General features: G+C 51.0%; 1 protein-coding gene across 2 annotated transcripts in view; it reads right to left on the reverse strand.

Annotated features, from left to right (window-relative positions):
- DDC (dopa decarboxylase) overlaps positions 1-14,987 on the reverse strand; it is an 82,419-nt gene that overhangs the window by 6,430 nt on the left and 61,002 nt on the right. For both annotated transcript variants that reach the window (XM_036115232.2, XM_036115226.2), the window contains 3 exons: positions 9,938-10,014; positions 5,787-5,806; positions 1,910-2,008 (listed from right to left, as the gene is read on the reverse strand). In XM_036115232.2, coding sequence (XP_035971125.1) covers positions 1,910-2,008; positions 5,787-5,806; positions 9,938-10,014 — 196 coding nt within the window. The remainder of the gene's footprint in view (positions 1-1,909; positions 2,009-5,786; positions 5,807-9,937; positions 10,015-14,987) is intronic.

Consider the following 14,987-nt stretch of genomic DNA (forward strand, 5'->3'; position numbering starts at 1 on the left):
AGGATTAGTGTCTTCAGAAAAATACCAACTGGGCGCCTGGGTGGCTCAGTCGTTAAGCGTCTGCCTTTGGCTCAGGTCATGATCCCGGGGTCCTGGGATCGAGCCCCACGTCGGGCTCCCTGCTCAGCTGGAGTCTGTTTCTCCCTCTGCCCCTCCTCCCATTCGTTCTCTCAATATCTCTCTCTCTCTCAAATAAACAAATAAATAATCTTAAAAAAAAAAAAAGAAAGAAAAACACCAACTAACATTTTCTTCTGTTCAGGGGACTCTTAATCCCACCAAAACAATCCGTTAGAATTTCAGAAGGAACACCGTGAGGAGGTATTTAAACATTCGAGTGAAGAGAGAGGGGCCAGCCCCTGCTGAGCGGCCCCTTGTGCTGCGGCCCGGGTGCCCCGCCACCACTCTGTCCCCACGCCACCCGCGGCGCGGGAGACACCACGGTTGTGCCCACTCCGCAGATAGGGAAACTGAGGGGGTGATTCTAACGCAGTGGCCCACCGAAGCTCCAGTTTCTGTGGTGCTCTGGCTAGCTGTCACCCTGAAGCACTTGTCACCAAGACGTGAGAATGACAGTCCCGGCCATGTTCAACAAATGCCTTCCTCTTGCCGAATTCACCCCCTTATTTGACGCCCAGGTGTTCATGGAGCCCCAAAGGGGGTTCAAATAGTATGTGAACTGAGAACAAGCCCGCCACGGTCTGTGCACCCGTTGCTCATTCCCCCCCCGGGCGCGCAGCTCGGTGCTCTCACGACAGTGCTCAGGGACTCAGCAGAAGCACAGCGGCTGAGTGTCCTGGGACGGAAGCCTCCTTCGTCCGGGCGGCTCCCAGGCACAGAATAAACCTGGGGCCACTAGAGGGCACCAAAGACTTTGTGCTGGCAGGTGCGGCCCCCCTCCCCCGCGGGGTCCCAACGAGCTACAGGGGCCTGGGGACAGGCTTTGACCATCCCCTCCCTCCCTGTAAGGCCGGCCCGGAGCCCGCTCATGAAGCCCAAGGACCTCTGTCCATCAAGATGGGGCCATGGCTGAGGAAGGGACACCAGCATGGGAGGAACCAGCTGGAAATCAGCAGCCTTCTGCAGCCAGCTAAATGGGTGGGCTCTGGGGTGCGGTGGGGGGGGGGGGTCCCAGCACATACTCTGGCCTCAGTTTCCTCGACTGTAAAAAAATAAAAGGCAGGGTGATGGGGCTTGAAGTCGACCGGTGGTTCTCACTTTGTAGCGCTCATCACGGCTGCCTGGTTCACTCATTCAGGCAGAGGCTGCTGGGACCCACCCCGAGGGTCCAAGGCCATGCGTGGGCTGCTACTCGGGGGCGCACAGAGGCCATCCATCCCCAGCAGCTCCGAGACTCTCCCGTGCCGACAGTCCTTGGGGCCAAACATCCTGTGTTCTCAGCACTTCTCCACCACTGTGGTCCGGACCGGCTGCAGGTGAGATTTCGCTACAGGATTGGCCGTGGGGAGCGTGCACTTCGCAGTCTCCTGGACCCGACGGCTGTAGGCATCACGGAAGTGTCCAGAAGGTCCGTAATTCTGCACTGACTGTCTTCTAAAAAGCCTAACCTCGGGACGCCTGGGGGCTCAGTCGGTTAAGTGTCTGCCTTCGGCTCGGGTTGTGATCCCGGGGTCCTGGGATCGAGCCCCGCATCGGGCTCCCTGCTCCGCGGGAAGCCTGCTTCTCCCTCTGCCTGCCACTCCCCCTGCTTGTGTTCCCTCTCTCTCTCTCTGACAAATAAATAAAATCCTTAAAAAAAATAAATAAATAATAAAAATAAAAAGCCTAACCTCAGTACCCAAACCAACCTGCATCGGATATTTGCTGCTTCAGACATCTTCCTTCGTTTCTAAACCCCTGCAGACCTCCCAATATTAATTACCCAGATACGTAATGAAAGCACCGTAACCTTGCGGATGTAGGCCTGCAGTCCCTTGACTCCGTACATCCTAAAAACAAACCACATCTTCAAAGAGCGGAATCTCCGGCCCAGTGGCAACTGCCAGTGCTGAAACAGAACAGAAAACTGCATCAGGACGCAAAATACTGAGAGCTGCTTTCCTCTGGCTCCCGGGGCACCTGCTTCTCTGGGAGGCAGCTAATTCCCTGGACGTCCCCTGGCTGGTGCCATGGACCACTGGGGACCGCAGAGCCGACCTGGGGTGAGCAGAGCGTGCAGCCAGAGGCTCTCTTTGCAAAGCTCCGAGACAGATGAGGATGCAACAGGCTGCCCCTGGGGAGGCACTGTGTGCACTGAGCATGTGGAGCTCACCACCCAGCAGGGGCACGGGGGGGGGGGCCCTCGCTCGCTGGTCGCTCCATCTGCAGGAGGCTCGGAAGGAGGAAGCCAAAACCCTCACTTCCTGCTCAGCGTATTCCCTGTGACGTCCTGGCACCCTTTTCCAGAGCAAGAGCGATTCTCTTCCTGGCCACCAGCCACCACAGAATGACCTGCAGGACGGTCACTAGAAAATGCAGCCCCAACAGGTTGGTCCTCAAATAATCTCCCCTTAGCTTGTCCTCAGTTTGCAGCTGGCCAGCACTCTACCATCTCCAGTGGTTGGACACGTAAGCAAGAAGGGACCCAGAGGGGAGGAAGGGCAAGGGGGCCATCTGGGACGATAAAGCGGGGGCACTTCATTGTGGCTTCCCAAAAGCCACATTTTGGCACTTACAAAGAAGATGCTGAGGGCAACTCAGTCTCCCTCTCTGTTCCCTGGACCTTCCCTGCAGGGCAGAGCTTCCAGATGGGCCTGGGGAATGCAGGGCTGCAGGGGGAGGGGGACACAGCCTGGACCCTCCCCCAGGGCATCTGTGATGGGCACAGGGGGGCTCTCGGGGCAGTGCTGCTCCGTAGCCTGGCGGGCAGCTCGGGTTTTAAACCGTGTGCTGGGCACACTCACGGCATGCTGCTTCTGAACCTGGGGCTCCCGGCAAGGGTTTCGCAGAAGGCTCTCAAATTGGAAAGAGAAAAGGGGGCCCAGATATTTACACTCAAAGCCATCCAACATAGTGCCACTGTGTGTGCACCAGGCACGGTGCTCAGTGGGCTCACACATCCTATCACTTTATCTTAGCACCGTGAAGCCAGGGTCTTATGGGAGGAGAGCAGGTGTGCAGAGGCTGGGGAGAAAGGTCCAGTGCCTCAGAATCACCTGCTGACACATGCCGTCTTATTTAGCAGTGCATCTGCAAGCTGTTGGGGGGTCTTCAGTAAGAATGGAACTAACTTGCCTTTTTGGAAAATCAAAAAGAGGATTCTTTACCATCCCCACTAACTAACTAGTAAGCAGTAAAGCGATGGCTTCCTGTCATTGTTGCGCACGGAGGCTGCATTCTAACATCATTCCTCACCAAGCCGATGTCCGGGACATCAAAATGTGATTTTTATCTAACACTGGGACGAATAAGCAGGGTAAACTGCATTTCTACGGTCCCGGAGTAAAAATGCACACAGTGTGCTCATTTGAATATGGCCCTAAAATGCTGTCATGACCTGTTCTGAGCCTGGGGCAGGACTGGGGTAGATGCCCCCAGAGCAGAAATTCCCTGTGCACTCAGCCTGGAAGTTCAGAGGGGACAGGACTCTGTGTTGTTTGCCATTTTATTCCCAGCTCCATGCCCAGCTCAGAGAGGCCATCCTATACTGTTTTAGGGACTATTGCTGACCACTGTGCTTATATAGTCAGGAGGAAAATCCATTCCAGCCTTGTACACGGGTCACCTAAAATGATTCTACAGGTAGAAACCAATTCGAGGTTTCTTGGACACCAAAGGAGCTATTTCTAGGTACTTTTCCCTCCACAATTGAAAATTTTAAAACCCTATCTTCAGTTGTCCCGCTCTTGATAAGCCACTAAAAGGGACCAGAAAATGTACTTTCCCCACCCAAGTGGCATGGGGATTGTGAGGCTCAGACGGGGAGCTTTTGACCTAAGTTCTTGGTTCTCTTTTAGCTAGGTTCAGCAAATTCTTTGACTTCTCTGAACCTCTGTCTCCATGTCTGTGAAATGGGTATAATGATGCCCACTTTGCCCAAGACCAGGTACATTGTAGGCAAATGACGCTACCTTTCCATCTTCGGCTCATGCCGTTCATGAGCAGACACAGTGTAAAATCCCCTGGCCAAGGTGTTCCCAGCCCCCTCCCCTTGGTGCTGAGACTGTTCTCATCCCCATCCCTTGAGGGCTGACAGTCCTGACAAGGGGCTGCTCACCCCTTTCATCCCACACTTCCCGAACGAGCCTGGTAGACGGCCCAGAATCCCGGGGTCTCCTCCGCAGCCTGGAGGCTGTGACCACCTCAGCCTGGGGCTTCCAATGTCTTTGAACAAAATGATGATGATGTCTATGATATTCTTTTTCTTTGTCTGCTGAGCCCAGTACTCCCTCATCAAGGAAGAGCCTGGGCCCCAGGGCATTCGCCCAGAATTCACTCTAAAGGAAGAAACCATAAAAGAGCTCCAAAGGTGTCTATAAGTACATTGAAAAGGAAAGACATCCCAGCTAGGATAGCAGTAAAATTGGTCAGGGGCCCTGTAGGGCTATGGCACAGGGAGAGGGTCAGGTGGGAGGCAGGTGACACTTGCGCTTGTGATGAGGGGATGGAAGGAACAACACTCATAGTGCAAGACTGGTGCCCCAGGCCCTTTGCACGGCCGGGAGCCCAGACACAGGCTCCCACTGACCTGCGTGTTCTTTCCTGGTGGGACTGCCTTGTGTTTGCCCCATGTAACCTCTCCTACTTCTTGGTACGCTAAGGGCTAACTTATGTGCATCAGTTTTTAGAAGACTCTCGGCTCCAAAATAATTTCCCTCATCCTTCTAATTTGATCCTCCATAAATTTCATCTGTTTATTCATTAACTGAAATATCTGCTGAGAACGCTCTATGTGCCTTCCCCTGGCTTTGTTCGGGGGCTCAGCAGCAAAGAACGCACAATTATCCAGGAGGACCTCCTGAGCCAGGTGGACGTCCGTTAGGGTGTTCAAAATCAGCGGGTGGACCCACTGAAAACTGTCCACACGTGACATACAATCCATAAGCTGCCGCCACTTAATGCCTGGGACTTCATTACCACAAGGTATTCGAAATGGCGTAAGGAGAAGCTGAACTACCAGAGGACTAGCTGAGGACTCGGAACATTTTCCCTCAGGCCAGAAAGAGCCATCGGAAAGGAGCGGCATGTTTGAGACCTGTCTCAGAACGGCAGCTCCCAGCGGTGTGCAGAATGCTGATCCTGGCATGTGGGACCATCTGTGCCCTGTCTCCCTTGGTAGCCTGGGGGTCCGGGAGGGAGGAAGGGGGCCTCGCTCATCTGTGAGAAGCTCAGCGCAGCATACGGTTCCCAGCTGACAAAGGAGGCTGGCCATCAGACCACCACTGTGGTCTCTGACCCTGTTCTCCCCGCTGCCCTCAGGAGGCCGGCCCCAGGAGCCCAGCAACAGCACAGAACCGAGGGGCCGTGTGGTCTAAGGATAGTGCCCGTCCTCACGGAGGAAGCTGAGCACAGAAGTTCCTGCCTCCTTCCAAGGGGGCAGGCAAGATCATTTCCTCCTAACCCTAGACCTGGAGTTGGGTGGCTGAGCCGAGCTGTCCGCTGCCTGGCTTGCTTTGCTAGTTAGGACCCAGTGAGATCATGTCCTCTAGCGTGACTCTGAGCCTGAGCGGAATGGGGGTGGGGGTGGGGGGGACAGCAGGAGTGATGGCCCATGACAGCACCCAGCACTGCATTCACATTTTCCATTACCTGAGACCTGGACTCGGCCAGAGAATTCTCCCACTTACCCTATAGTCAGTGATAAGTCCTGGAAAAGAGAAAGAAATAACAAAAAGAAGCCATTAGACACATTGGTTGATTACATGCCTCACCCTTCTCATTTTCAAGATTAAATTTCTTGTGTCCCATCTGTCATCTCCTGCACTGGACGTGAGACCACGGAGGGCCGGGATGGGTGTTCTCTGTGGCACTTCTCATGGTAACAGACCCAAGGGGCTTTCCAGAGGGCAGGGTGCCCAGAACAAATTGGAAATGCTGGATTACGAGTGGATTCCCATTTGCTTCACTTTCTATGCTTCCGTAAGCACAAAAATCTAAGCTTTCTTCTATTGCTCAGTAGTAACTTGGCATTCAGATCATGTAAAGCCTTCATTGTGCACTGATTCGTGCATGGGAAGGTGGATTTCTGATGAACAGAGGGATTAGATCATGAGACAAGAATCAGACTTTTGATGGATGTTCATGTCTGCATTCTCGGATCTTAGTCCAGAGTCTGGCATGGAGCAGATACCGGTGAGGAACCGTTGGATCGATATCACCATCCTGGATTCAAATAGCTTCATAGTGGATACAAAACATGTCTGGTTTGCCTTCAGTCTCCCCTTGTGCCTAAAGCAACAGAGCGAAGGATCTTATGGAGGACAGAACGCTGGACAGAGTCTCACCGATGGAAGTTGCTCCATGGTGATCTTAGGCAAGCAATCAGCTGGGAATTATGAACCTGAGCTGCAGTCCTGTGTTTTGGACATCTGGTCCTCTAGTGTAGGTCCAGACGAGGCACGCCGGGGCTCATCAGTGTCCCCCATTTCCCAAGTAAGAGCAAAGGTGACCTGGCCATAGCAGGCCCGCCCCGTGGGCAGCTGGGACTAGCCGTCCACCTAATGCAATCCACCCCCACCCGCACAGACTGCTCCTCACCCACTCTGCAGAGGGCTCTAACTTACACGTACAAGGAAATCTAAAGTTATTAAACAAATAGCAACAGCAGGGTCACCAGAAATGACCCGACAGGGATGCATAGAGGGGATGCATGGATGCCAAACGCCTATGTGGCATGTAATGAGCACTCAGCAAGAGTCTGTTAAAAACGCAGATGACGTCGTGAGTGAAGATGAATAAATGACCCTCCTGTTTAGTTCACATCCCTGTGCTATGCCCGTAGCCATGAGCCATGTGTGGCCATTTACATTTAATTAAAATGAAATCAACTTAAACACGGAGCTCTTCGGTCAGACTAGCCACATTTCCAGGGCTCAGGAGCCACGTGGAGCTAGTGGGCTACCACACAGAGAGCGCAGAATTAGAGAACCTTTCCTTCATTGTGCAAGTTTTACCGGATGCATGACTAAAGCTTGAAGTAGGTTTCAGATGTAGAAGCTTCTGTGGCTAAACATCACGGTTAGTGAAAGGGGGAGCCTGCTTCTCGGTGACCCTACGTCTTCAAGGACCAGCTGAAGACCCGGTCCAGTTAGGAACTTCGCAGACACGGGTCTGCTGTGAACACAAGGAATGCCCAAGCCCTCCTGCCAACAGCTTGCTACGACCACAGTTGAACTTACGGCGCAGACTTCTTAATAAGTGTTATGTGCCTAGGCGGTCTTTACAACTACATACGAGGTATGTGGGGTGAGCAGCTCCTCCATGCAAACAGCATGCAGTAAACACAATAGAAACAAACAACGCATCAGACAGGACTGGCAAGAAACACCACCATGGGGCGAAAGCACCTGCACTCGGGAGGTGGGCTCATGGGGACTTCCTGACTCACCCTTCCTGCTCCTTGTTTCCAAAGGTACAGTTTTTATAATGAAAGAGTTTATCTGGAAAAGTCTGTGCAATAGGTGCGGCCACTTTTCCCTATCACCAGCATTGAGACAGAATTTTCTGTTATATATAAAAAACACAAATCCCGCTTATTTGGGTCCTGGTTCCTTGTCTCCCCCCAGCTGATAGGTGTCCAGGGAGACGAACGCATAAAAGTGCAAGGCAAACGCAGGGACGTATTGGGACGGCGAGCTCTCCCACATTGCTGCCCCCACTGCGCTGCTGGCCACCATCCCCTGGGCCCAGTGGTGTTCCAGCAGTGGGACGATGGGTCTGAGCCTCCAGGGGGACAGAGGGACAACAGACAAGAAGCCAGTGAGTGAGAGGGCTTCGTGGCCGGACTCGGGATGGGGGCAGGCATCGGCTTCAGTGGAGAGATCTGGGAAGACTTCACTGAGTGGGAGGCTTTTGCCCCAGACCCAGTGATGAGCAGGGGGCATCCTAATGACCCCCAGGCGGGACAGGGGGCTGCAACAGCCTAGCAAGCCGAGTGCCACGACATGAGGGGCCACAGGGCAGTCGTTGAGGAGTCTTCTTTATTACATAGAAAGGATCTTTAAAAAAACCCTGTAGAACACTCTAAACACAGTTTCATTTCAAGGAGCAGAAGGCTTAGTGGCACTAGGGCTGAATCCGTGCGGATAAAAAAATGCCCTTACACCCACTGGCCATAAGAACTTGAAGTTGATTTTTGCTGATCTACTTGTGAAGCACAAAATGCGTCACCATCTTTGCTGACTTATAGAGGTTTGCGGGTTTTGTTTTGTGTTTTTTTTTTTTTTTTTTTGTAGGGGAAAAAACAAATAACTAATATTTTTCATCTCTAAAAGCCATAGCAAATATTTCAATAAGAAACTGCCTTCCTATAAAAGCAACATAAAATAAATTTTTGTATGCCTCGAGTGATAAGCCCTCAGGTGCCCTTCGCTTACACTCATTCCAAGAATCCCTTCATTGTTTAAGGGCAACATTTTGCGTTTTAACTGTCGTGATTGCAAAGATTTTTATTATCTGAACATGAAATACATTGTTTTTTGTAATAGGAGAGCTTAGCAGTCGCTTCAGAATTTCACAGTGTTTCATGCCAATTCCTTTTTTCCAAAGTAGACTTTATTTTTTTAGGGCAGTTTTAGGTCCTGAGCAAATCTGAGCCGGTGTGTGGGGTCTGCAAACATCAATGGGGACGCGTGTCTGCACCATATCTGAGAACAACAACACTTACATAGTTCTAAGTATGTTTTTAGAACTGTAAAAATATACAGCAAATTAAGAAAATTCACAAATAATTGCACCATCCAGCTGTAAGGACTATTCACATTTGGAAAGTTTTCATTGCATGCTTTTCAAAAGAAAAAAAAAATTGGATTGCTGGGATCATTCTTCTAAATATCTGATTCCTATTTCTTTGGTAAGAATCTCAGAGGGGCGCCTGGGTGGCTCAGTTGGTTAAGCATCTGGCTTTAGCTCAGGTCATGATCTCAGGGTCCTGGGATCGAGCCCCACGTCGGGCACCTTGCTCAGTGGGGAGCCTGTTTCTCCCTCTCCCACTGCCCCTCCTCCGTGCTTGTGTTTGCTCTCTCTCTCAAATAAATATATAAAATCTTAAAAAAAAAAAAAAAAAAAAGAATCTCAGAAGAATCTACATTTCCGCCCCCCGCCACCCGCTTGGAGCCTGGCCTGTACTAACAGGATTTGGCGTTTGGCTGTGGCCTAGGACAGTAGCCATACGAAAGGAGCTATTCTGTGTTTTCTAGGAACTGCTCCAGCATCTCTCTGTGCCAGGGAACTTTCTGCTCCTCACCACGCCTCGAGCACCTGGCCGTGTCCTCTCTTGGCCCCGGTCATCGAGAAGCACACAGCCAGAACGCAGGCCTGGGGTGGCTCCGGTCCCGCCAACAGGGACGGGCACAGAGGGCAGGTCTATGGACCCAACAGGTGAGATGCGCATGGACACGCCGATCCTGCCCGGGTGTCACTGGGTTTTCGCTTTGCTCCCCGGGCCCCCAGCCCCACTCCGTGTCCCCCTGGTGGTATTGGTGTGAGCGGATGCACACTCAGACAGACAGTAGGGCAGTCAAGCTTTTAAAGGTCCTACACAGGACATGTCCACACCCGCCCTGAAAGCTGTGCCGTGACCCCCCCAGCCCCGTGGGCCCCTCCCCAGCTCCTGCACTGAGGCAGTCCCCAAGGCCCCATCAGCACCCTTCCCCCCGGGGAAGCGGCTCCCAGGAGCTGGTCCCTGTGGACGCGAACCTTCCTCTCTGGCTCCCAGCAGAAATGCAGCTCTGATGAAAACAAAACCAGAACATTGCAGAAAGCAAGGACCCCGGCGTACCTGAGTCCTGATGGCCGTGCTTCAGGTAGAGAGGGTCCAGTTTAAAGGCTCCTATCAGGTCTGTCCTCTTCTTCACCCTGGTTTGAGAGAACAAATGATGGAGTTTAATGAGGAAGCCCCTCGGATGGGCCCCCGTGGCCCTTCCCTCCGGTCCCTCTTCCAGCTGGCTCAGATCAGACCCACCTGCTCTGAGACCCTTCCCTGGACCCTGCTCCGTCAGCATGTCCCTCATCTGTGTGCCCACCACCCCTCCCCCTGGCCCCACTTCAGCACAGCATTAATCTCCAGGACTCCAAGCACTCAAGGGGGCCGTCTAATAAAAAAACAAATATTTGCTTTTCATCCCTGGTTCCGGGCATACAGCAGCTAAAACCCTTGGAATCCCTGGAGGGGTAAGAATTGCTCTTGTAGGGCCAATGTGACTGGGGGCCCCTGGGGAGCTGCAGGATGGGGGCTGGTTGCCAGGAAAACCAAGTCGATTTGAGGGTGGGACTCTGAGCCCTACCTCCAGTCTCTGGGGAATCAGGGGGAGAGGGAAGGACTGAGATTGAGTTAATGACCAACGGCCAATGATTTAATCAATCATACCTATGTGGTGAAGGACGGTGTTTGCTGAGCACATCAATGTGCTGGGATGGAGCCATGCCCCGGGGAGGACCGCAAAGTTCTGTGTCCTCCACCCACACCCCGTGCCTTGTCCTACCCAGCTCCTCCCTCTGGCTGTTCACTTGTTTCCTTTATAATAAATCAGTAAATGGGGCGCCTGGGTGGTGCAGTTAGTTAAGCGTCTAACTTTTGGTTTCAACTCAGGTCATGATCTCAGGGTCATGAGATCGAGTCCCCCACCAGGCTCCACACTCAGCGACGTGTCTGCTTGTTCTTCTCCCTCTGTTCCTCCCACTCATGCTCTCTCTCTCTTTCTCTCTCTCTCTCTCAAATAAATAAATCTTTTTAAAAAATAAAAAAATAAATCAGTAAATGTAAGAGAGTTGCTTTCCTGAGTGCTATGAGCTATTCTAGCAAATTACCAAATCTGAAGGAGCAGGGGGTTCATGGGAACCCCCCACTCTACAGGAAGTTGGACAGAAGCACGGACACCCTTGGACCCACGACTCGTGAGACGGAGCCCGTCTACCTGTGGGGTTTGCGCTAACTCCGATACTTAGCGTCAGAATGGAATCCCATTATGGGATGCCCAGTTGGTGTCTGCAGAGCTAGTGAACGGATGTCAGAAGAGGAAACCCAGCAGGTGAGCATATATCCCCTCTGTCGGCCCAGGCCTAGCACCTGGCCACTGACAGGCATCACTGGTGTGCGTGGGATGAACAGAAGCTAAAGGGGAGAAGGTGGTCCTACCGCGAGCCGCCCTCAGACTCCGTATGCAGTGATGGTCCGGGATAGCTCAGGTCAAAACTCGCATTTGGGCTGGGATTTGAGGTCTGAGCTTTAGGATAATTGCCTCTCCGCCTCATTTGGCGAGCACGGACAACATCTCAAAGCAATTTGATGGCCAACAGACTATCCTAAGGGCAAACTGGAGAAGAAATGTCAGTCTGACAGTAGCTTAGGCTTGAAAGCAAATACTACGTGAATGAGTCTCTGCAAGATAAAACCAGGGGGAACGAAATAGCATGGCAGGATGTGGCTCACCAGTGAGGGGGCAGGAGAAAGGCCAGATTTATTCAGGAAAAGTAATTCAAGTGCTATTTCTACAAAGGGTTAAAAGACAGACTCTGTCAGTAAGCCATAGTGAGGGGTCTGGTCCACGCTGCGCCTTTGACCTCGGGCAAGAACTTGGATCACACCTGACCTTACGCATGTGAACGCAGGAATTCTGGTGCATCCCGGGTAGCATATGAGGAGGCCCTGTAGGAGACTCCTTGGTCTCCCTGAACTGGGGAGGGCTCTGCACTTAGCCTTAGAGAGGGACAGAAAGACGGAACGGGGTAGAAATACTTCTGGCTCGCAGCAGAACTCCGTCCTTCATAAATGAAGATCATATTCCCCTTCCCAAAGCACGTCTTTGTGATCCAAACATTTATGCAGTGCTAAAGTCCCGCAAGAGGGTACACATTATAATATACCCACCTCACTGTTGAGGAAACAGAGCCCGCACACAGTTAAATCTGTGTGTCCATCCCCTCACCACGCCCCGGAGGAGGCCACGCGGCCACATTTGGCTCTCCCACTCCCACGGAGTTCTACAGAATCTTCCCAACAAATTCCTACATAATCTATGGTATTGTTTTGCAGGTTTCTTTCTTTCTTTCTTTCTTTTTTTTTTGAGATTTATTTATTTATTTTAGAGACACAGAGAGAGAGAGCACCGAGAGGGAGAGAGAGAGAGAGCATGGGAAGGGGCAGAGGGAGAGAGAGAATCCTCAAGCAGACTCCAGGCTCAGCGTGAAGCCCAACACGGGGCTCGATCTCACGACCCTGAGATCATGACCTGAGCCGAAATCAAGAGTCGGATGCTTCACGGACGGAGCCACCCAGGTGCCCCCTGAACGTTTCTAAACATAACAAAAACAGAAGCTGTTTAAAGATAAATGGCATCTTTTTGTGTATTTTCCCCTGACCTGCTTTTCGTCTCCAAACTACACTCCTGAGCTTCCGACCCGATCTTCCGTGTAGATCTTGTTCACTTTGCCACCTCGCTGGACGGCCCCACCAGCAGACCCAAGTCTGTCCACTCTCCTCTTGCTTGTCGCTCATTGTGAGACAGGCCACGCCGCCCCGGAGCCCGACGGTGCACTGGAGGACGGCCCCTTGGACACCCGTGCAGTTACGGAATGGGGACGGGGCAGGAGGGCCAAGGCAGCGTCGGAGGGGTGTCCCTCGAGCCCCTATGGTTCCCCGTCCTGGTCAGCAATCGGTGCGGAGGGACTTCATCTGACGCAACTGACAATGTTCCCAGAGGGACTTTAATGCGCATTTCTGATTGCTAATGATGTGGAGTGACATTGCATTTGTCCAGCGCCCCCTGCTGTTTCCTTCGGTGAAAAAATTTTTGTTCATTTTGTATGAGCTCTGGTATCCTGCCCTGGATGGTAGAAGTTACATAACAGCAGTGATGGGAATCCAGGTAACCGCGGGCTGCTTCTAGGCTGTCCCCTCCGGATCTCCGCTCCACTGCCTCCTGCTTGAGCCGTACTCTTCACCTGCACTTCGATGTTGGATGGGGCACAATCCCACCGCGTTGTTCTTCGATTCTTTCCTTGGCTATTCTGGGCCCATGTAAATATTAGGCTCAGCTTCACCAAGGCTCAGCTTCACCAAAATACCCAGCCGGGATATTTAGGGTGATACTGGGCTCTGATGCTCAGTCTCCGTCTCCACGAACACAGCATACCCCTCCATTCAGCGAGCACGGCTGGAATGGCTTCCAAAACATTGTCTGTTTTCCCCTCAAGAATCTGCACAACTTTTTTTTTTTTTTTTAAGATTTTATTTATTTATTTGACAGAGAGAGACACACAGCGAGAGAGGGAACAGAAGCAGGGGGAGTGGGAGAGGGAGAAGCAGGCTTCCCATGAAGCAGGGAGCCCGATGCGGGGCTCGATCCCAGGACCCTGGGATCATGACCTGAGCCGAAGGCAGACGCTTAACGACTGAGCCACCCAGGCGCCCTTCTGCACAACTTTTGATACCTTTATTTGTCATAACCTTATGTCTTACTCTGCTATTGTAAAGGGTATTTCTTTATTTACAATTTACAATACTATAAAATTGTACAAATATTACAAACTGTATAAAATTACAATACTGGGGCGCCTGGGTGGCTCAGTCGTTAAGTGTCTGCCTTCGGCTCAGGTCATGATCCCAGGGTCCTGGGATCGAGCCCCGCATCGGGCTCCCTGCTCCGCGGGAAGCCTGCTTCTCCCTCTCCCACTCCCCCTGCTTGTGTTCCCTCTCTCGATGTGACTCTCTCTGTCAAATAAATAAATAAAATCTTTAAAAAAATAAAATAAAATAAAATTACAATACTGTAAAAAAAATACAGTATTTACAATACTGCATAAAGTTTAAAAATCACATGTGCTGACATGCCTAGGTGGCTCAGTCAGTTAAGCATCCCTCTTGATGTTGGCTCAGGTCATGATCTCGAATCGGGTTCCACCCTGAGCATGGAGTTCGCTTGGGGATTCTCGTTCCCTCTCCTTCTGCCCCTCCCCCCTCTAAAAAAATTACATGTACCATTTATTGTATATGTAAAACCTTAAAAACGCATATCTAGAGGTTTTGTTGTGTTCTTTTAATACTTTCATTAAATTTTCTTTTTATTGCAGACAGTCACATCATCTGAGAATAAGAGTTTTATGGTTTCCATTGTAATCCTTATACTTTTACTTCCTTACGTCTCTTACTCCAGAGGCCAGGAGAGCAAGAACTGAACAGAACATGAATTATAAGAGTCCTTATCCTTCCCTGATCTTAAAGGGAGTGCTTCTAATATGTCACCATTAAGAATAGGCTTACTGTAGTTTTTTGGTAGATATCTTTCATCAGAATAAGAAAGTTCTCTCTGTTCCTATTTTACTAAAATTTTTGTTTGGCGCGGTGTAGAATTTTACCCGATGCTTTTTCTGCATCTACTATGATGATGATTCTCTTCCCCTTGACTCTTCACACAGCAAATGACATTTAAAAACCTTCTAATATTTTTAAAACACCCCGCATACCTGGAATAAACCCATCTGGGGCATGATATACAGTCTTTTTTTCCCTTAAACATCATGGAATTTCATATGCTAATATTTGACTTAGAGATTCCATATTTAAATTTGTGAGCAAAACAAACTTTGTTTTTCTTTCTTGCTTTTCTTTTCTTTCTCCGTAGCTTTTTTTCCCTCAGCTTCTCATCCGGTTTTGGAATCCAAGGTACCCGAACTTCATGACATGAGAGCCGGTGTGTGTCCTCCTTGCTGTTCTCTGTGAAGTACACTCATGCTCAGACTGATAAATGCCTTGACAACTTGGTAGAGTTTGCTGTTGGGGGAATTTGGAACCTCCTATTGAGGGAAAAATTTAACTTTTGGCGAATAATAAT

The sequence above is a fragment of the Halichoerus grypus genome, chromosome 12 (assembly GCF_964656455.1).
Source record: "Halichoerus grypus chromosome 12, mHalGry1.hap1.1, whole genome shotgun sequence".
In the NCBI taxonomy this organism is placed as follows: Eukaryota; Metazoa; Chordata; class Mammalia; order Carnivora; family Phocidae; genus Halichoerus; species Halichoerus grypus.